The sequence below is a fragment of the Marmota marmota genome, unplaced genomic scaffold, assembly GCF_001458135.2.
Source record: "Marmota marmota marmota unplaced genomic scaffold, marMar, whole genome shotgun sequence".
Classification (NCBI taxonomy): Eukaryota; Metazoa; Chordata; class Mammalia; order Rodentia; family Sciuridae; genus Marmota; species Marmota marmota.
The window spans coordinates 9,887,780-9,910,625 of NW_026000164.1; the positions used below are offsets into that span (position 1 = coordinate 9,887,780).

Sequence of the window (22,846 nt, forward strand, 5' to 3'; positions counted from 1 at the left end):
ACTACACAAGGTCCTGCTCATTAATATTAGTGATTTCCACTACGTTTCTTTTCTTAACATTTTAATTTTGATATAATTTTAGACTTGCAGAAATGTTATAAGGCAAATACAAATAATTTCTAAATACACTTTACTCAGATTCCCTATTTGCTAACATTTTACTATATTTTCTTCACACTGTATTTAAAAGAGAATTCAGACTCAAAGGAAAGGTGACATATTTGCTTTTCTAAATTCTTCTAGAAACGTCCCCCTGTATGACCACTTCCCTGGCAGAAATCTTCTTCTTGCCTAACTAGAAGCTACCTTCCTCTCTTTGCCCCGCCTGCTCTCTTTACCACAATACTGAACAGGAAGAAGGGTTTGCTCAGGGATACTGCCAGGAAGAGAGACCGTGAAGAAGGAAGGCTTTGCCTGAGCAGAAGGAACGTATTCTTAAAAGACAGGGTTCCTTCCCACTGCAGCAAGAATTACGCCACCAGGAAACCCTCACCTGGAAGCCAGCCCAGCCTTCCAAAGAGAGAGCAGGTAAGTCTTTCTGTCCCCTCTGTGTAGACTATTGACTCCTCCCCTACGCCAGATCCTCAGAGAATCCTGTTCTGTCATCTATCCCTGACATATTGAAGACTGAGGTTTCTACAACTGAAGTCAGTATGGCCAAGGCTACAAAGTAAGGTCCTTGGAAGCAAGGATGATTTCAAGACCAAGAATTCTTGAAATACAGAAGATTAACTCAGACAGAGTTTAGGAGGCACAAATAGGGTCAAGGCGAAGGCCCAAAGCTAACAGATGAGTGAAGGAAAGGAGAATGCCAAGGTCAATTGTCCCCAACAGCACAATGTACAATGCATGTTCTGGGTATTCCTGGGTTTCCTTCTTCTGTCAATGGCATGCGTACCTTCCACACCTCCCTGGGCTGAGCTCAGTCCTCAAGAGAAGCAGCCATATCCCCAGATTCTGATGGTGTTACTCTGATTTCCACAGGCTCCAGAAACCCCTTCATTATGAACTGGCACATGATAATCTATGGGCTTATCGTAGTGGTGCTTAAATCTGTTGGAGTGACCTTATTTCTACTGTATTGTGAGTATTGAAGCAAACTCTTACCCCCAGCCTTCTTATTGTTTTGCTCTTTTACTCTTATTTTAGAATGCAGGGTTGAGTGTAAAGTTAAATGTCCACCTGAGGGCAACTAACCAGCATGAAGAAAACTGACAATCCCTATCTTACCCTCCAGCATACACAGTGGGCCAGGTTCCTGGGTCTACCTTGGAGATAAAGAACTGACCTACACAAAGTTTTTGTTACTAAAGTATTAGCTGGGCAATCTGAGCTGAAGTACTTAGCAGGCCTTGTTACTGTTGCTAAAATTTGAAAATACAGTTTCAATGCAATGGTAAGGCTGTGTTTACTGAGGGAAAATTTCTCTATGTGTACACATAAATTCATTCATCCAAATGAATTAATTAGGAAAAGATACCTCATATCAAAAGTTTTACTGCAATTAAACAAGTAGAATCTTCTCCAGTCCCTGAGCCAGAGGAGACAATAAATGAGGAAGGAAATGTGAGTAGGTCCCTGAGTTGGGTAAGAGGTATTTTCCTCGTGACCCAATCTGAAGGTGTAATTCCTACCACTTAAGAGAGAAGAACAGAAATATGAGTAGGTAAAGACATTTCAAAAACATGCACATGTCCACTGACCTGAGTCAGAGAGTTCAATATTCCCCATTAATGATCATGGTGCTCTAGCATGCCCTTGGGCTTGCTTGTTGTATTCATTGTGTATCCACATTTGGGCTGAGCCAATAGCTGATTTTCTTTGCAGTCCCGCAGATTCTTAACACAAGTAATGATGGGTTCAACTCTACCAGCAGCTATGGAACAGGTAACGTGCACAATAGTACACTCCTCTCTACCATCCAGCCTCTATGTGCTGAATTCTTAAAGACTTTCCTCAAGGTCTCCTTTCCCAAGAAATGTGGTTGCACAAGTGGTCCACAAAGGCCATTTAATTAATTATCTTCCTTTTAAAGATGAAAAAACAAAACCAGATTTAGGGAAAAACAATTTTTTTCTTATGGTGCTAAGGATTGAACCTAGGGCTTCATGCTTGCAAAGCACATGGTTTACTCCTGAGCTATGCCCCAGCCCCTGAGTGAAAATATGATTCTCAGTTTTCTTCCTGAGGATGGAGTCACAGTAATATAATGTCAATGTGCTTCATAGACTCTGAAACAGTGCACAAGAAATGTTTATTAAGAAACTATGTACCACTCAAAATTTTGATATTAAGCTTCTTTTTTGTGGGCCAAATATTATGCTAGACCAAACATAGAAGAATAATTAACACAGGAGATACTAATCAGTCATCATCTATAAATCAAAAGACACAATACCAGAAGTTGCACAGGAATAACAAGGCAAGTAGGACAAAGCTCTTCCCATTAAAGCCATCTCCTCTTGAAGCCTTTCCCAAAGTTGCCCTCTGCTTCCTCTTAAGATACCTGTTTCTAAGACATCTTTAGGAAAAAGATCATTTCTTATTTGTATTTGTATCAACTGATGCACCCAATGAAGAAAATACTCAAGAAATATGTATTGGTTTCCTTCAGTTATAATCCCAAAGTAGTTTCTGATGAAACCCAAGCTACTAGATATTACAAAGAGTCTTGTGGAACAGAAAACTGATTAAAAAGTAATGTCTGTTTTATAAATATAATTTTAAGTAAACAATTTGGTATCTGAATAAACTAAAGTGGTCTTTATCCATAATGGAAAAGTAGGTCATTGAGAAGAGGTTTGAACAGCCAGCCTACAAATCATTGCAGTTGCTTGCTAAGATTGCCAGTGTTCCTGGGGAGGTGAGGGGATGAGACCTCTTAGAAGCCCATAAATTCCCCTAGTTGTATTTAATACGTATTAATAATGGACCCTTCTCTGCTTATAGGAAATATCTGGAATATTCACCTGCTTCCTTGTTTGCTAATACCTCCAGGATCCTGAAATTTGTTCCTGTTAGTCACAATCCTTAGAGCTGAGAAAGTGCTGAGAGAAGCATCCAAGAGTTGCAGGATGAAGAATTTTTGTAGAGCATTTAATAAGACACCAAGCACCACAAAGATGCAGTGTGGAGTCGAAGGTGGAAATGCTCCAAACAACTTTTTTGAGGGATAACACTGTCAAAGGCATACATAAGAGCAAAAATGTTCCCCTGGAATACGAAATTCCTCCATTACTCTTCCATTTCTTGTTCCCCTGCTGCCCCCAGCATTTATACTGAATGCTATATCCCCAAAAGGGAAGGGGGACATGAAATAGGACTTGGGTGCTGAGCATGACAAATAATGGTACTAGTTAGATGGATGGTTCAAAGAGAAAAAGTATCTGAAAATTCTCAGAATGGCCAAGTACCCTTTGTCATCCCCAATGTCCAGACACAAATAGTCACAGGGACCCGACAGCCTGTACTCTGATGATTGCAAGTTATATTCACCACACAGTAACCTTTAGATTTTCTTCTCCATTTCAGTCCCACCATCTTTTGGGAGTACTAAGAACAGCTTAACGCCCACAAGCAGATATGGAACAGGTGAAGCATATGGTTTTAACCTCCTCGCCACCCCTTGGGTTTTCACGCACTAAATTCTTACAGACTTTTCTCATGGCACCCTTTCTTATAGAGCACTTTTGCTTAAAGGAGCCATAAAGTCCTTCTAATTTATCCCCTGAGTGTTCTCCATAAGGAAACAGACCAGACTGGATAAAATTTCTTCCTGGGTTGAGAACATTTTTCTATCAATATAATTGTTATTTTATGACTTCCCATTATTTTATGACTCAATTCCAGGGTTCACACTCTAGTCCACTAATCTCATTCATTCTCTCTCTCTCCCAACTCACCCCACATCTCTTCAGTCTGCCCCAAAGCCTGGGATTTTCATCAAAGAAGATGTTTTTTCTTGTCCACATCTGAACAGTCTTGGAACAAGAGCAGGGATGACTGTATATCAAAAGGATCCACTTTGGCAATTGTCGACACACCAGAGAAACTGGTGAGAGGGCTGGGGAATGGTACAGTGAAGCAGCCCTCCCACAGCAGCCTCAGTAGGTAGAGATGGTGGCAATGTAGTGGAGCAGGGCTGGGTGATTGGCAAAGAATGGAGAGGGGGCTGGATGAAAGGTTCAAACTCCTTGTTCTGAACCTAGAGTTGGGAGACTTCCTGGTAGCTGTGGGCAAGTTCTTTAGCTCCATCTGAGCAAGAAATTCAGACTCTGTGTTTTTTTCCAATAAGACACAGCAGTAGGCTACTTTCCTAGGGATGGGCCAAGGCACTTAAACTGCAGAGAATGACCAAAGAACTAATGCAAATAAAGTTATTTTAAAATTACTTATATCTTATATCTGTGAACACTTCACAGATATAAGATATTAATGTATCATTCCAGTTTACACAGTGAAGAAGGAAGATATGAATCAACCGCATTAGTAATATGAAAAGCAAAGAATCATATAATTGTGTTTGCATTTTATTATTGTGATAATCAATATAGATAACATTATGCAAAATTTGTTTATTATCTCCTTTTACTTCAAATAATCCTGAGGATGTACTATTATCTATATTTTATAAATGAGTAAATTAGGGTACAGAAAATAACATGCCCAAGATCATACATCTAAATGACAGAACATGAAATTGAATTCAGATCCCTCTGACTACAAAACCCATGCTTTAATCAACTTTAGGCCACACTGTATTTTAGTTTATAGTTACCTTCTCTTCAGATCTAAGCATTTCCTGGATGTGAGGCACTGTGCTATAAGTACTGTTCTTGTCTCCTCTCCCCTTTATCTCTCCATCCTCCTCTGAAAAGTCCTCCTGTGGTTGAGAAAAATTTGAAAGAGGGTCTTCTTGATTTGGGGTGAGAATCATAATGCTGTAGATTCTCTAGGGCCAAAAACCCAGGTGGAAACAAAAAGACACCTTCCAGTAGAAAATTAGGAGCAAGGCAGAGGGGAGAAAAGAGGAAATAAAGGGAGAAGAGAGAAGAGAATGAGACCGGAAGCTGATGGCTCTTTCCCTCTACTTGCCCAAGTTCCATCCTTGGCATTCTCCATGCTTCATACTAACCTCAGAAAATGTTCATCATGCCAGTGGACTGCTGGTGACTCTCAAGTCAACATATTTCATGATCACCTAGTTCAACCTCATTTGGAATATAGAATTTCTGACCATGAAAATAATTCTATGCAGAGGGGCATGCCAAATAAAAAAAAGATGTATATGAAATTACCTGGTTTTGACTGTACAGTTTCCCTTCCCCATTCCCTCAGTGTGATCCTAGGTCATTTTCTAGGAATATAAATCCTGCATCCCCTACACCAGTCCTTCTGAACCAGAAGCCTAGCAACCTGTGTTTTTGTAAGTCCTCTCGGTGATCTTGGTGCCTGCAAAACTTAAAAACTTCTTCTCTAGGGTTAATAGCAAGTGCCAGTGATACCCAGTCTCCTATCTCTAACAGCTTTCTTAGTTCCCTGAATAAAATACAGTCATGTTCCCATTGCCTATAGGAAAGCAGCAGTAAAGGACTTGCTGTTGAACTGTTTGTTTCTTTTTTAACTTCTAGGAGTATCTCCAGCACATTGCAAATGCTGAGAAGTACTTTATTGGTTTAACATACCAGTCTGCAGAGAAAAAGTGGCGTTGGATCAACAACTCAGTGTTCAATGGCAAGTATGTGAATATCCTGCATTGTTCTGGGGGTCTTGGTTTGCCTCAAAAGACCACACCTGAGATTCATCCTGAAATAGTTCAAAGACTTATACTCAACTCCTTGTTCTAGTTTTCTCCTTTCTTTCAACCCATCTAGTCCTATAAACACATTTCCTATAAATTTTTCATTAGGGGAAAATATCAAATATTCTTCATAATAAAAAATAGAAGAGATGATAGAAGAGTATTCATATAGTAAATAATTTTGTTCAGAGTAAGAGCCAAACAAATCCACATATATAGCAATTTTTTGCTGTATCTCATAGATCTCCAAATTACACATCATATGTTCTTTCTAAGTGCCTACAAGTTTTCCTAGATCCTTTATATATCAAAGGCAACTTGTCTATTCCTTGAAGCTGTGATCCTCTAATTCAAAAGAGATATCTCCAATGAATCATTCCATTGGGATAAACTTTGGTAGAAACCATAATATTCTCAGGGCTCATATGAAAATGCTGAGTTAGAGAGTCAACAAGTCCAATCCCCAACCTACAGCTGGCCTTCCTTACAGAGGAGAGAAAATTAGTATTTATTCAGTATTTTCTTTTCTGTTTGTTTGTTGTTCTTGTGTGTGTTTAGTTGTAGATGAATACATGGTATCTTTATTTATTTTTATGTGGTGCTGAGAATTAAACCCAGTGCCTCACACATAGGAGGCAAACACTTTACCACTGAACTACAGCCTTAGCCCCGTATTCAGTTTTTTCTAATATCTAACTCAATGCTAAGCACTTATATTATTTCCTTTAGTATTCACTAAGATGCCATAGAAAAAGCTCAACAGACAGTTGAACATAAGAAAGGCTTAGAAATGTGTTGAATGCCATATAGCTACTTAATGATACAGCCACAGTTTGATTCCATATTTACTTGAGCTCAAAACTCATCTTTTCCATGAAACCAGAGTCTTTGCAGTTAGACTGAGAACTCTGAATGACCGAAAAACTGGTGGGGAAAAGGCCAACAGACACTATCATCAAGATTCTCCTAAAGCCAAGAAATTTCTTTCCTACTTTTTTCTATACTCTTGCTACAAACAATCCTATAATACTAAAATATTATTTCTAGGGCTAGGAATGTGGCTCAGTGGTAGAATGATTGCCTGGAATGCCTGAGGCCCTGGGTCCCCTAGTACCCTCTTCCTACACACAAATCCTCTTGAAAACATTATTTCTGGGGTAAAAGAGACCACCAATGAGATGTTTCTGACCAAAAACAAGTGAGTTAGTCCAAAATTCTGGAACTCTATGAGTACTCATAGAAGACAATAATTAAAAGGAAAATATGGGGTTTAGAGCTGCACTGAGGGAAGCTTGGCTTAGAAGACGTGGTCTGAGTTGAAACGGAAGGCCCAGTGCAGAGGAGGGGTATATGTAAAACTAACTAGTCAGTCAATCAAACTTCCATTAGATTCTGAAATCTGTAAAAGGCAAAACTGAAATAATGAGCCTTGACCACACTCTCTTTTCTCCTTCAGTATTACCCATCAGAATCAGAACTTCAACTGTGTCACCATAGGCCTAACAAAGACTTTCGATGCTGCATTATGTGATGTCAGCTACCGCTGGATCTGTGAGAAGAATCCTGAATGATTGCAGTTCTCTGTGACAAAAAACAAATAAACACAAAAGAGAATAGTTGCAATCAGGACTGGTCTGGGAAATGCAGAACATCAAAACCCTGTGACAGTCTTCAACAGGTCATTGGCAGAGCTCCAGGGCTAATGGACCATCCACTTTTATACATACACTTACATATATACAACCAGGAAAACTCCCCATTCTGAGCCATTCCACCCAACCACATTTCCTGTGAGAGTCAAACTTGTGACACTTTTTGGATTCCCACAGTACATTTAGTTAATGGTTCTTTTATCCATCTGTCCTTTAACATCTAGTTAAAAGTCCTTGTCTGTTTGAGATAATGAACTTTTATATTCTATATTCTAAGGGACTGGATGTTGGCCATCTCCAGGAGACAGGGTCAGTTTTATAAAAATAGCACAAGTATGGAAATGAGGTTTGTTTCTACAGAACTGAGAATTTCTGACTGATCAACAAGGTTTAGCCTGTTGACAGTTTGTTTTATCCTCATTGGACATGACATACACCAAGGAGAACCTGTAGAATGAACAGGTATTAGAATCATTTAGAGGACAGAGTGGGTGGAAGAAAAGTGAACTCATCTTCTTTGATGTCAATTAAGCCCCAAAGATCACGGCATATTCTTTCATTCCATTCATGAGATACCAGGTATATCCTACTGACAAAAAGAAACCTTGCACTGGTTAGCATATTGACCCACCATTCGTCAGGTTGGCCAAAGAGGAAAAAGAGAAGGGCCATGCAGAAAACACTGGATGGAGGCAAAGGGTAGGCAGAGAGAAAGAATGGAGTACCAGGGATAAATAGAAATCACATGAAAGGAAAAATGACATTCATTTGGTCATCCTAGAAAAACAGCAAGAAAAAAGTAGAAAAGTCTTGGCTGTTCTCTGTATTTATAAGAAAATATCAAATACTCACACATCTCAAGACATGAAAAGAAAAAAAGATAAATCTGTTGTCTTCAGTAATAAGAGTTAAACCATGGGGTTGACCATATAAAATTAATGGAAATTATTACCATTTGCATCTAGTAACAATGTATCACAGTAATTAATGTATATATGATTAATCAAAATAAAATGCTGCAAAATTTATCTTTTATTACAACACTAAGTACTGTTTCTAAATTCCTAGGTTTCATAATTGTTGGTTCATTGGCATAGTCATTTAGAATTTTTATAAATGAGATAACAGTAGTTGTTAGAAGTTGCCTGAAGGAGGTTACCAGAAATAATTTGAGTTTGGAATGGAACAAATATCAGAATTATGTTATACCCTGTGGAAATACAAATTCTCTGGTGGTTTTAACAAATAAGTGCCACAGGAGAGGAGCAGGGAAAGGCTGAGTCTACAATGAAAAAAAGAATCAACTGAGGGCTGGGGATGTGGCTCAAGTGGTAATGCACTTGTCTGGCATGTACAGGGCACTGGGTTCTATCCTCAGCACCACATAAAAATAAAATAAAGATGCTGTGTCCACTGAAAACTTAAAAATAAATATTTACAATTCTCTCTCTCTCTCTCTCTCTCTCTCTTTCTCTCTCTCTCTCTCTTAAAAAAAAAGAATCAACTGAATTCTAACCACAGGTAAGTCCCAGAACTCAGAAAACAGAAGGAAATCACAATCCTTCTATTTTGAGAAAAGAGAACTGTAATTGCCACACTTCTGTTTTATGACAGAGTAATAACAAACTTCAAAGGCCAGGAAATGTAGACATCTAGTAATTTCCCCAAAGAAAAGAAGATACTTCTGTGCAAGTTCTGAAAAAGCCCACTGAGTTGGGGTAGGGATAAGACTATAAAGTATGCAGGAGACATGTGGACTTTGATATAAAGTCTTTATTGTAGAGGGGTCTCAGTATCCTCAAGAGAGTGGATAAATGTGACGTTTATTAGGCAAAAGTGGTAGGGTTTTTAAAAAATGAATATGTAGTTAATCACTGGGTTAAAGTTCTGATTTTGCTTCTAATATGCTGTGTGAATCTGTACATATTTCTTAATTTCCTTACCTATAAAATGGGACAATGATACTCATCTCACAAAATTCTTGTACATATGAAAATAGATCCTCTTTATATATCTTAATGGCAATAAACATTAGTAGATGCACTTTGTGGAGGACTTGAAGTTGAGATCTTCATTCAAAAAGTAACTTTTCTATTTGCTAGAAGCTGAATGTAAGCAAGCCAATTAGTTTCTCAGAACTTGTGTACTCATTTATAATATGCAAATAAAAATCTGTCCAGTTCCAAGAAAGGTACCTCAAAAATTCTGTGGTCAATCCACATGGAGATCAAAGCCATATTTTTCATGGCTACCTATGTGGGCCTAGCCAAGGTCAGTCAACCCCCATCCAACCCTTAGACTCATCAACAAACCTATCTGAGGTCATCAGCACCACCAGCTAAGCCTAGCCTAGATCAGCTGAAACTATTCATGAAATAAAATTTATCGCTGTACTCCATTGGAGTTTTGTGGTTGTTTCTTACACAGAAAAAGCTGTGTCACTCTGAAATAGTTTTCCAACTCACTATTAGAAAAAGTAAAGGTCTTTAAAAGGCTTACTTACTAGGCTGAATATGATCTACATTTCCATTACTTCTCTCCATTTTCATATTCCCTTACATTCTCCTTTGCTTGCTCCATTCCAGCATCTTTACCTTTGTATTCCCTAGGATCTCTCCATTTATTATTATTCACCATGCTTGGAATGGTCTTTCACAGATTTCTAAGTATCTCACAATCTTTCCCTCTCTATCTTTCCCTGACAACCTTATAATTTCAACACTCCCCCTAAAAGATATTTTCTTTCATTCCTATTTCTCTTTCTTTTATAGTACTTCCCTACCAACTAACATTACTACATCTAGTTTTAATAGCTTTATATAGATCACATGCCATAAAATGCACTCATTTGCAATGAACAATTCAATTTTTTTATATATTCACAGCTATATGTTCAACCATCACCTCAAAAAACTACAACTGTCCTATCCTTTTATTCACCTCAACCCTGAGCAACCACTGGCCAACTTTCTATCTCCATGGATGTTCATATTCTGGATTTTCATATGAATAGAGTCTATAATATGTGGTCTTTTTGACTGCCTTCTTCCACTTAGCATAATGTTTTCAAGGTTCCTCAATGTTGTAGCATGTATTGGTGTTATAGTTTGGATCTTAAGTGACCCTCATATATCCATGTACTAAAGGATTGTTGCCTATGATGGTGGTTTTGGAGATGGTAGAATCTTTAAGGGGTAGGACCTACTTGGAAGTCATTAGGTCACCGGGGTAATAACCTTGATTGGGATTGTGGTTCTCTGACCCCTTCTTCTTCATCTCTTTTGCTCTCTATGCATGAGGTGAGTGGTTTTGTTCCACCATGTGCTTCTATCATGATGTGTTGTCACACCAAAGGCCCAAAAGCAATGGGGCCAACTGATGATGTGGGAACTGAAACCTCCAAAACTAGGAACCAAAATAAAAATTTTCTGTTTATAAGTTGATCCTCTCAGATATTTATTATAGTGGCAAAAAGCTAACTAGTACAACCAGTAACCCTTCTTGTAACTGAATAATATTCTATTGTGTGTGATCATGGGCATTTGGGTGGCTTCCATCTTTTGACTATTATAAATAATGCCAGTATAAACATTCATGAACAAGTTTTTAAGTGTATGATTTCAGTTCTCTTGGAAATAAACCTAGGAGTGGAATTTCTGGGTCATATGGTAATTCTATGACAAATTGTTAGAGGAACTGCCAGTTTGTGAAAAGCAACTGCACCAATATACCTTCCCATCAGTGGTATGTGTGCTTTGCAATTTTTTCCACATCTTTGCCAACATTTGCCATTGTTTAACTTTTTGATCCTTGCTATCCTACTGTGAATCAAATGGTATCTTATTTGATTTTGATTTACATTTCCCTTAATGCTTAATTTTGTCAAGCATCTTTTCATGAACTTGTTGCCTATTTGTGTGTGCTCCTTGGAGAAATATCTATTCAGATACTTTGCTCATTTTAAAATTGAGTGGTCTTTTTATTGAGTTATAAGAACTCATAATATAGTCTGGATACAATTCTCTTATCTGATATATGGTTCACCAATATTTTCTCATCCTGTTGGTTGCCTTTTCACTTTTGACTTTTTCCTTAACATACAAATGTTTCTAATTTTGATGAAATCAAATACTTTTTTTTCTTTTGCTCCCTATGCTTATGGCATAATAGTCATGAAATCATTGTCAAGTTCAATGTCATGAAATTTTCCACTTATGCTTTATTCTAAGAGTATTATAGTTTTGTCTCCTATCTAGGTATTTAAATCATTTTGAAATAATTTTTGCTTAGCATAAAGTAAGATTCCAAAAACATCCTTTTTCATATGAATATTCAGTTTTACCAGGTGTTGAGTTTTTAAACATATTATTGAAAGTAGTGTTCTATTTTTTTCCATTCTTTAATTCATTATCGAAGCACAGCAGTCTTAGCCTCAGGACTTATTCTTCCCAGTGAAATCTGACAACAGCTGATTATACTCTTTTCTTATTGCCTTGAAACAAGCCTATACCCTGTTTAAGGCTGCCCCTTTAGCATGTCCTTTAATGAAGACAACAAGGAACAGAGGGGCAATTGACCAACTGTAGACAAATAATGGGAACAAAATAAACATTTGTTGTTGCAAACCACAAAGATGCTAAGGTTTTACCATAACATAACCTAGCCTATCCTAACTGATAAAAGAATGAATAATAAGTAATTCAGACAAAGATATGCAATTAGCATTTCATGAGTTAGTAGTATACGCTATTTAGGATTTAGTATAGGCTATTTAGTATAGGTTATTTAGCAGTTAAGAGATGAACTCTGGAGACCCCACATACTAACAATACAATCTTGAGAAAGCATAGCCCAATCTACACCTGTGGAGCCTAATCCCTTGGAACCTCTTTCTACAGTACGACTGGAAAATTTATCATGTAGGCTGGGTATTATTAGTAACTGTGCCATTCTATCTCCTGGTGAAATTACTGATATACCCTTTGGAGAACTGGCTATAATTTTTATTTCACCTTCATAATCAGGATCAATTACCCCAGGACTTATCATAAGTCCTTTTAGAGTAGAAGAACTGCGTCCCAATAATAAGCCTACTGTTCCTTTGGGAAGAGGTCCTTTCACCCCTGTGGGAATGATTTGAACTCCCATCTCTGGAGTTAGTACTGCTCTGGCGGAGGCGCAGATGTCCAACCCTGCGCTCCCTCTGGTTTGTCTGATGAGGGATCTGATGGACAATGTGTCCTGGGCACTACCCTGATGGGGTTGCTGGGTTCCTCCAGTGCTCCGTATATTTGTGGTTTTGGGCCCCGGAGCATTGGGCCCCCCTGTCCATTTTTTGGCAATGGAGCCCGATGCCTTTCTCCACGATATCGTGGATAAACACCTGGTCCTTGTTCGTTTTTTGATAATGGAGTACCCTCTATGGTGGTTTGAGAACGGCATTCATTAGCCCAATGTCTCCCTCTACGGCATCGTGGGCAAATACCTGGTATTCTACTCCTTTGATACCTAGTTTTGTTAAACCCTCCTCCAATGGGGCAATTCCTTTTAAAATGTCCTGTTTGTTCACAATTGTAGCATGTTCTTGGCCTGGCATCTAAAGCCTGTTTTACTGCAGCTGCCACAATTTGCCCTTGTTCATTAATGTCTCTGGCATCTAAAGCCTGTTTTACTGCAGCTGCCACGACTTGCTCTTGTTCATTAATGTCTCTACATAATTTAATATATGTGTTTAAATCTTCATGTTTCCATGGTCTAATGATATCTCTGCACCAACGATTCGCTTGCTCATAAGCCAGGTGTTTTAGTAATGGCATTGCTTGTTCTGTATTCCCAAAAACTCTGGTAGCTGTTTGAATAAGCCTATCTACAAATTCAGCATAAGGTTCATTAGCTCCTTGTATTACCTTAGATAATTGACCTTGTAAACCTCCATGTCCTTGTAAAGTCTTCCATGCCTTAATTGCATCTGCAGCAATTTGTGCGTATACACCAGGATCATATGCAATTTGTTGCTGCTGATCCTCATAAGGTCCCTTTCCTAACAACATATCTAGATTTCTCTGAGGATAACCAGCTGCTGCATTTCGCCTAGCCGTCTCCTTGCAAAATTCCTCATTGGCAACCTTCCATAACAGGTATTGTCCTCCATTTAGCACAGCTTTACACATATTAGCCCAATCTGCTGGCGTCATGTTCAAGTTGTTAATGGATTCGACCATGCTTACAGTGAAGGGTGCTTGAGGACCATAGGTTGTTACAGCCTCTTTTAGCTGCTTCACTGTTTTGAAATTTAAAACTTGGTAAAATCGCTGCCCTCCTGCCTCAAATACAGGGCATGTTAATATTTGAGATCTTGTCTCAGGATCCCAACTATCAACTGCGGGGGTTGGGGACCTCCCAGCATATGGAGGTGGCCTTGTTAGTTGGACACTTACGTCCTCTGGTGATAGAAAGGTGTTAGTAGCAGTCTCCTGTTGTAACTTTCCCCCTGATGGCTTTTTCTGTTTTACACTTTCTTTCTCTGTCTGACTAGCTTGAGAGGCCTTCTCTTTTACTTGAATCTTTTCCTCTGTCTGACTAACTTGAGAGACCTTCTCTTTTACTTGAATCATTATGTCTTCTTCTTCCTCTACCATTGTCTGAACTGAAGGCTTTGGACTAAGCAAACAAGATATGAACGTCCACAATGGCAATGTGCCAACTGGCAGAGTCCCTGGGCTTTTCTTTTCTATTCTTTTTAAATCTTCACCATGATGGTTCCATTGTGATATATTTAACAACTCCTCCTTAAAAAGCCATGGGCTACATTTTTGTATTGTATCAACGTATGCCCTGATTGTTCTTGATTTTACTGAGATGCCTCCTTCCTCTAACAATTTACTTAACACTCTTTCAGTTTGTTTTTTACTAATTTCTGATCCCGTATTTCTACTATAATACAACTCAACAAGATAACGCCTAACAAAACTGAAACTGAGTGAAACAAAATTGGAACAACACAAAATCATTATAATAGCCTCCTGAAATGTCCATCCGTCCTTTCTCCCTATCTGTTCCTCAGATGTGAGCGGTTTTTCTTCCATCTTACACATCTCCAGGGACAGGCAACTTAAAACAAAAGTGAAACAAAATAACAAAAGAAGAATCTTAAAATGGCTACCCATCCTCTTGCCCTGCCCTCAGGGGCGAGCAGTTCACTTACCCTCAGTCGCTCCCCGTGCGAGCCACCAAATGCCGCAGTCTGGCTGGGCACAATCAGGAGCCACTTGTCAAAAGAAACTAACTTTATTTTTAGAACCACACACGCCAAACAAAACAGCCTCTCAGGAAAAACCCTCAGAGCCTCAACTGCCACCACCGGCTTTCCACAAGCCTCTCTCTCCCACACAAGCTTCTCTCCACCTCCCACAATCCTCCTGCTCTTGAGGCCGATTGGCTGGGTCACGTGGGCGGAGCCAAAAAAGTCCCCCAATGAGCAGCTCCGTGGTCTGAAAGGGCAGGGAAACAGTCCAATGAGCATCACCGCAGAGGAGCCAATCAGCTAGATGTTGCTGGGGCCGAGGAGCCAATCAGCTAGATGTTGCTGGGGCCGCTGTGAGCCAATCATCAGCCGGCAGCTGGAAGTTTGCTGGCAGCTGGAAGTTTGCTGGGGCCCCTTCGGCTGTGGCTCTCAACATCTCCCCCTCTCTGTTTAAACAACAAGCATGTGGCTTAGGGACCGTGCCTGCCTTAGGTTGTCCAATAGTACATATGGTCCTTAGGTTGGTACCATTGCAATTGGATCTTACCCGTCACTGACTACCGGTCCAGTATACAGCCACACCTGTGGAGAGGTCTTTGTACCAGCGGGGGGGTGAGGTTCTTTGCCTCACCTCTGTTGGCCCCCAAATTTTAGCTGGACGATCATGACAAGCAGAAGGGAGGAAGATACACCAAGCCAATTGACGGCTCCTTTTGGAAAAATTGTACCACCGATGACATCATCAGCAAAAATACCCCAACACTACCACAAGTCGCTGCACCAACAGATAGTTCACAATGCATACAGGTGAGCTCACAATGTGTCCAGGCAAGTTCTGCAAGCAGTTCAGTGATGGCTATTGTAGAAGCTGTAGATTGGTTTTATCTTTGACTTCACCAGCACTGGGATGAAGATAGGAATTCTGGCAATAATGGCTAAAGAAAAAATTATGTAACATTACAGAAGGCACTAAAAGAAAACAATTTTCTTAACAATTTACATTATCTTTAAGAGAATTATTAAATATAATGAAAAGGAAAGGTGAAAGTAAACAAACAGATCTGTTAACCTTCTTTTGTGTTCACATATTAAAACAATCTTTAACAGCTGTTTACCCAATTAAATTAAACCATTTAAATCACGTGAATTAAAAAAAAATATTTGGATCCATTTTATCATGAGCGCTCATCATATATGATATATGGACATACATACATTCAAACATATAACACAAAACACAAGTGTGCACACATAATATAATACATACAACACATAACATTATAGTAAAGGCCTTATAACTTTTTACAGGTGAAATCTCCATTGCAATGTTTAAAAACTCTATAGTCAAAAAATAGAACTGATCAGCAAAACATTAACCTAGGTCTGTATGAGCTCAAAAAACAAAATAGAACTTCATGATATGGCAAAGGGCAATAATAAAATAGATATTGAAAAAAGCATCCTGGTTCTGTTGCAGATGTAAGAATAGCCAAACTGGAGTTTTGGATATCAGTTGTTATGGATTTGAGCCAAATCATCTTCTTTTTGGTCTGTAGAAATCGCTTTAGTTAATCTTTCTGGAATCCAAATCGGCTGCTGTTCTCCCTGTGGAAACACATAAACAGACCCCCGACTCCAGACAATCACTGGGTCAGGACCTTGGTTAATCTCTCTGGAATCCAAATCGGCTGCTGTTCTCCCTGTGGAAACACACAAACAGACCCCCGACTCCAGACAATTACTGGGTCAGGACCTTTCCATTGTCCTGTTAGAATATCCTTCCAAAGTACCTTGGGCTTATGTACATTTTTTGGACACATATGCCTTTCCGCAGCACTAAGTCCTGATGAATCCAAATTTAAAAAGTTTAGAGTAAAAAGGGTTATTTTAAGTTTATCTTTGGGGAATATATACCCCTTCCCAATTCCTTCTTTTTGCTTTAATAAGTACATTTTAATAGTTTGATGAGCTCTTTCAACTATGCCTTGTCCCTGTGGATTGTATGGGATTCCTGTTATATGAGTAATGCCAAATGTTGAGCAAAATTGTTTAAAAGAGGTAGAAGTATAACCAGGGGCATTATCTGTTTTTAACTGTTTTGGAACACCCACAGTGGCAAAATTTTGTAAGCAATGAGCTATAACATCTTTAGTTTTTTCTCCGGCATGAAGGGAGCCCATCAAAAATCCAGAAGAAGTATCAACTGTAACATGCAAATATTTTAATTTTCCAAATTCTGGCAAGTGTGTGACGTCCATCTGCCAAATATGGTTAGGTATCAATCCTCTAGGATTGACTCCAAGATTAACTTGTGGTAAAAAGGTCACACAATTTTGACATTGTTTTATTATTTGTCTAGCTTGTTCCTTAGTTATTTTAAAACGCTTTTGTAAAGTATTAGCATTGACATGGAACTTTTTATGAAAATTTATAGCTTCTTCTAGTGTAGAGAAAATATGTATGTCATGTGTAGTTTTATCTGCTAAATCATTGCCCAAACTAAGGGCTCCAGGCAATCCTGTATGTGCCCTGATATGTCCTATAAAGAATGGATCTTTTCTGTCCCAGATTAGACTTTGTATAGTGGAAAGCAAAGAGAAAACAGTAGAAGAAGGGGAAATCCTACCAGCATCTTCAAGAGATACTATAGCATTAACTACATACTGACTATCAGAAAATAAATTAAATACAGAATCTTTAAACATCACAAAAGCTTGTAAAACTGCATTAAGCTCTACCTTTTGAGCTGATTGTTTGGGTACTAAAAATGTAAAAGTTTGATCAGGGGTAACTACTGCTGCTGTACCATTATTTGACCCATCAGTGAATATATTTGGAGCATTCATGATAGGTGTTTTTCTTGTCATTTTTGGAAAAATTACAGGATGCAATGACCAAAAAGACAATAAAGGATTAGATGGTAAGTGGTTATCAAATGAAACATTAGATTTGCACATGATTATTGCCCAAGTATTTAACTCATTAGCTAACTCATCAATTTGATTCATAGTATATGGAGTAATAATTTTATTGGGAGAAATTCCAAACACTCCCTTTGCTGCTTTTATTCCTTTGAGTATTAATTGTCCTACAGCCTCAGGATACCTAGTAAGAATAGTGTTAGGAGAATAAGATAAATGTATCCATAATAATGGACCTTCTTGCCAAAATACTCCTGTAGGAATATTTTTTGTTGGTAGTACAATAAATAATAAAGGCAAACTTATATCAATTCTATCCAAATGCATATTTTCCATATATGTTTCAATGATTTTTAATGCCTTTCTTGCTTCAGGCGTTAACATTCGGGGTGAATTTGGATCTGATGGACCTTTTAGGATATCAAATAAAGGTCCCAACTCTCCTGTTGGTATACCTAAATAAGGCCTTATCCAATTTATGTCTCCTAATAACTTTTGAAAGTCATTAAGTGATTTGAGTTGATCTACTCGTATTTGAATTTTTGGTGGACGGACCATGGTTGAGGATAATAGAACTCCTAAATAATTAATTGGAAAATTTAATTGTACTTTATCTATTGCTATCTCTAGATTATAATTTTTTAATAAGTTTGTAAGTGTGGCATAACATTCTAGCAATGTGTTTTTATCTTTGTGTGCTAATAATACATCATCCATATAGTGAAATATTTGTAGTTCAGGATTTTGATTTCTAAGTGGCTGGATTACTTTGTTAACATAAATTTGACACATAGTTGGGCTGTTAGCCATCCCTTGAGGGAGTACTTTCCATTCATATCTCTGATCAGGACCTTCATGATTCAGTGCAGGGATAGTAAATGCAAAACGTGGACTATCCTCAGGATGAATTGGAATTGAAAAAAAACAATCTTTAATATCTATAACTAAAACATACCAGGTTTTTGGCAAAGCAGACAATTGAGGAATCCCTGATTGAGCAGGTCCCATAATAACCATCTCATTATTAATGGCTCTTAAATCTTGCAATAATCTCCATTTACCAGATTTCTTTTTGATGACAAAAATGGGAGTATTATGGGGAGATACAGAAGGTTGTATATGTCCTTCTGCTAATTGTTGTTTGACCAGGTCATGGGCTGCTTGTATCTTTTCTTTAGTCAGGGGCCACTGAGGAACCCATACTGGTCTTTCTGATTTCCAAGTAATTTTTATTGTCTCAGTGGCCCTTTCTGAAAATCCAACCCATGTCTGTCTGTTCCTTGATCTATTTGTATTGGTGCTGCTATACCTTGTTCTTGTTTTTCTAATCTTTTTCCTTTCCTAAAACCTTGTCTAGTCATAATAGTGGGTGCATTTTGGTTGATGTTATTTGTTAATGTCAAACCTAATTGATCTAGGACATCTCGTCCCCATAAATTTACGGGAAGATGATCCAATACATATGGCTGTATAGTTCCTTCACATCCTTCAGGATCCTTCCAATCTAATACCATTGCACTTCTATGGGGATTAGTCGCCACTCCTAGGCCTCGAAGCGTTTGAGTGGCTTGTTGTAATGGCCAATGTTTTGGCCATTCTTGACGAGAGATGATGCTAAGGTCTGCACCTGTATCCAGTAGCCCATTAAATTCATGTCCTTGAATATTTAGTTTTAGCATGGGGCGAGAATCTAAATTTAAAGAAAGCATAGCCCAATCTACACCTGTGGAGCCTAATCCCTTGGAACCTCTTTCTACAGTACGACTGGAAAATTTATCATGTAGGCTGGGTATTATTAGTAACTGTGCTATTCTATCTCCTGGTGAAATTACTGATATACCCTTTGGAGAACTGGCTATAATTTTTATTTCACCTTCATAATCGGGATCAATTACCCCAGGACTTATCATAAGTCCTTTTAGAGTAGAAGAGCTGCGTCCCAATAATAAGCCTACTGTTCCTTTGGGAAGAGGTCCTTTCACCCCTGTGGGAATGATTTGAACTCCCATCTCTGGAGTTAGTACTGCTCTGGCGGAGGCGCAGATGTCCAACCCTGCGCTCCCTCTGGTTTGTCTGATGAGGGATCTGATGGACAATGTGTCCTGGGCACTACCCTGATGGGGTTGCTGGGTTCCTCCAGTGCTCCGTATATTTGTGGTTTTGGGCCCCGGAGCATTGGGCCCCCCTGTCCATTTTTTGGCAATGGAGCCCGATGCCTTTCTCCACGATATCGTGGATAAACACCTGGTCCTTGTTCGTTTTTTGATAATGGAGTACCCTCTATGGTGGTTTGAGAACGGCATTCATTAGCCCAATGTCTCCCTCTACGGCATCGTGGGCAAATACCTGGTATTCTACTCCTTTGATACCTAGTTTTGTTAAACCCTCCTCCAATGGGGCAATTCCTTTTAAAATGTCCTGTTTGTTCACAATTGTAGCATGTTCTTGGCCTGGCATCTAAAGCCTGTTTTACTGCAGCTGCCACAATTTGCCCTTGTTCATTAATGTCTCTGGCATCTAAAGCCTGTTTTACTGCAGCTGCCACGACTTGCTCTTGTTCATTAATGTCTCTACATAATTTAATATATGTGTTTAAATCTTCATGTTTCCATGGTCTAATGATATCTCTGCACCAACGATTCGCTTGCTCATAAGCCAGGTGTTTTAGTAATGGCATTGCTTGTTCTGTATTCCCAAAAACTCTGGTAGCTGTTTGAATAAGCCTATCTACAAATTCAGCATAAGGTTCATTAGCTCCTTGTATTACCTTAGATAATTGACCTTGTAAACCTCCATGTCCTTGTAAAGTCTTCCATGCCTTAATTGCATCTGCAGCAATTTGTGCGTATACACCAGGATCATATGCAATTTGTTGCTGCTGATCCTCATAAGGTCCCTTTCCTAACAACATATCTAGATTTCTCTGAGGATAACCAGCTGCTGCATTTCGCCTAGCCGTCTCCTTGCAAAATTCCTCATTGGCAACCTTCCATAACAGGTATTGTCCTCCATTTAGCACAGCTTTACACATATTAGCCCAATCTGCTGGCGTCATGTTCAAGTTGTTAATGGATTCGACCATGCTTACAGTGAAGGGTGCTTGAGGACCATAGGTTGTTACAGCCTCTTTTAGCTGCTTCACTGTTTTGAAATTTAAAACTTGGTAAAATCGCTGCCCTCCTGCCTCAAATACAGGGCATGTTAATATTTGAGATCTTGTCTCAGGATCCCAACTATCAACTGCGGGGGTTGGGGACCTCCCAGCATATGGAGGTGGCCTTGTTAGTTGGACACTTACGTCCTCTGGTGATAGAAAGGTGTTAGTAGCAGTCTCCTGTTGTAACTTTCCCCCTGATGGCTTTTTCTGTTTTACACTTTCTTTCTCTGTCTGACTAGCTTGAGAGGCCTTCTCTTTTACTTGAATCTTTTCCTCTGTCTGACTAACTTGAGAGACCTTCTCTTTTACTTGAATCATTATGTCTTCTTCTTCCTCTACCATTGTCTGAACTGAAGGCTTTGGACTAAGCAAACAAGATATGAACGTCCACAATGGCAATGTGCCAACTGGCAGAGTCCCTGGGCTTTTCTTTTCTATTCTTTTTAAATCTTCACCATGATGGTTCCATTGTGATATATTTAACAACTCCTCCTTAAAAAGCCATGGGCTACATTTTTGTATTGTATCAACGTATGCCCTGATTGTTCTTGATTTTACTGAGATGCCTCCTTCCTCTAACAATTTACTTAACACTCTTTCAGTTTGTTTTTTACTAATTTCTGATCCCATATTTCTACTATAATACAACCCAACAAGATGATGCCAAACAAAACCGAGACAGAGTGAAACAAAATTGGAACAACACAAAATCATTATAATAGCCTCCTGAAATGTCCATCCGTCCTTTCTCCCTATCTGTTCCTCAGATGTGAGTGGTTTTTCTTCCATCTTACACATCTCCAGGGACAGGCAACTTAAAACAAAAGTGAAGCAAAACAAAAGAATAATCTTAAAATGGCTACCCATCCTCTCGCCCTTCCTTCAGGGGCGAGCAGTTTACCTTATCACTTACCCTCAGTCGTTCCCGTGCGGCCCACCAAATGCCACAGTCTGGCTGGGCACAATTCAGGAGCCACTTGTCAAAAGAAACGAACTTTATTTTTAGAACCACACATGCCAAACAAAACAGCTCCTCAGGAAAAACCCTCAGAGCCCAACTGCCACCACCAGCTTCCCACAAGCCTCTCAACCTCCCCCACTCCTCCTGCTCTTGAGGCCGATTGGCTGGGTCGTGTGGGCGGAGCCAAAAAAAGTCCCCCAATGAGCAGCTCCATGGTCTGAAAGGGCGGGGAAACAGCCCAATGAGCATCACCACAGAGGAGCCAATCAGTTGGCAGCTAGAAGTTGCTGGGGCCGCTGTGAGCCAATCATCAGCTGGCAGTTGGAAGTTTGCTGGCAGCTGGAAGTTTGCTGGCAGCTGGAAGTTTGCTGGGGCCCCTTCGGCTGTGGCTCTCAACACTGGAGACCCCACATACTAACAATACAATCTTGAGCAAGTCAATTACCATCTGTATGTAGTAATAGAAATTAACCTATGTCATTGTTTTATGGCTGAAATGATTTCTTCTTTGTTTACAAATAAAAAGTTAAGTGCCATATTTAAGCATTATTTCTTAGCTTAGGTTCCCAGAGGCCAAGAATTTAAGAGTTATTATTTCACTAGTAAATACATTCCATGAGAGCAGGCATGAGTGACAAAGGATATGAAGCTGAGAAAGAAGCCTATAAAACCATAAAAGTCTGTGTTGTTAATCTTCATGTTACTAAGAGCAATTTACTGCAGGATTTGGGGTTCTACCTACTCTAGAATATGTATAAATTATGTCTCATAACTATTTCCTCTAAAAGGAAAAATTACCTACTGTCTTCTACTTTCAAAAATGTACCCACTGGTCAGTAACTTCCCAGAATTTCTGGGTTGTTAAAGCATGGCTTGGATGTCAAGTGGGTCTCTCTTTGATGAAATCAATAGGGAAGGCCTAGGACCAGATGTGAGAAGTGCTTCTAACAGGAATAATATGAAATATCATATATTTCATAATATGAAATATCAATTCTACTCTGACTACTATACATGCAAAACAAGTATTTCTGTAATCAATTTGGAGAAAATGGAAAGATACTTAGCATAATAAGAATCTATTGCCCCAAAAGCCAAAGGTAAAAGAGTCA

At 39.0% G+C, this 22,846-nt stretch overlaps 1 protein-coding gene across 5 annotated transcripts in view; it reads left to right on the top strand.

Moving 5' to 3' along the window:
* The first annotated feature begins 312 nt into the window (after nucleotides 1–312).
* Nucleotides 313–22,846, top strand: part of Clec5a (C-type lectin domain containing 5A) — a 34,392-nt gene continuing 11,858 nt past the window's right edge. The window contains exons 1-7 of one of the 5 annotated variants that reach the window (XM_048786806.1): nucleotides 313–528; nucleotides 985–1,083; nucleotides 1,828–1,887; nucleotides 3,532–3,591; nucleotides 3,918–4,054; nucleotides 5,631–5,737; nucleotides 8,951–8,973. In XM_048786806.1, coding sequence (XP_048642763.1) covers nucleotides 1,005–1,083; nucleotides 1,828–1,887; nucleotides 3,532–3,591; nucleotides 3,918–4,054; nucleotides 5,631–5,737; nucleotides 8,951–8,960 — 453 coding nt within the window. In that variant the 5' untranslated portion in view covers nucleotides 313–528; nucleotides 985–1,004 and the 3' untranslated portion in view covers nucleotides 8,961–8,973. Of the gene's footprint in view, nucleotides 529–984; nucleotides 1,084–1,827; nucleotides 1,888–3,531; nucleotides 3,592–3,917; nucleotides 4,055–5,630; nucleotides 5,738–7,256; nucleotides 8,494–8,950; nucleotides 8,974–22,846 lie in introns of those variants that run through there. The other 4 variants (XM_015493753.2, XM_048786805.1, XM_048786804.1 and 1 more) reach the window with 4 other exon arrangements.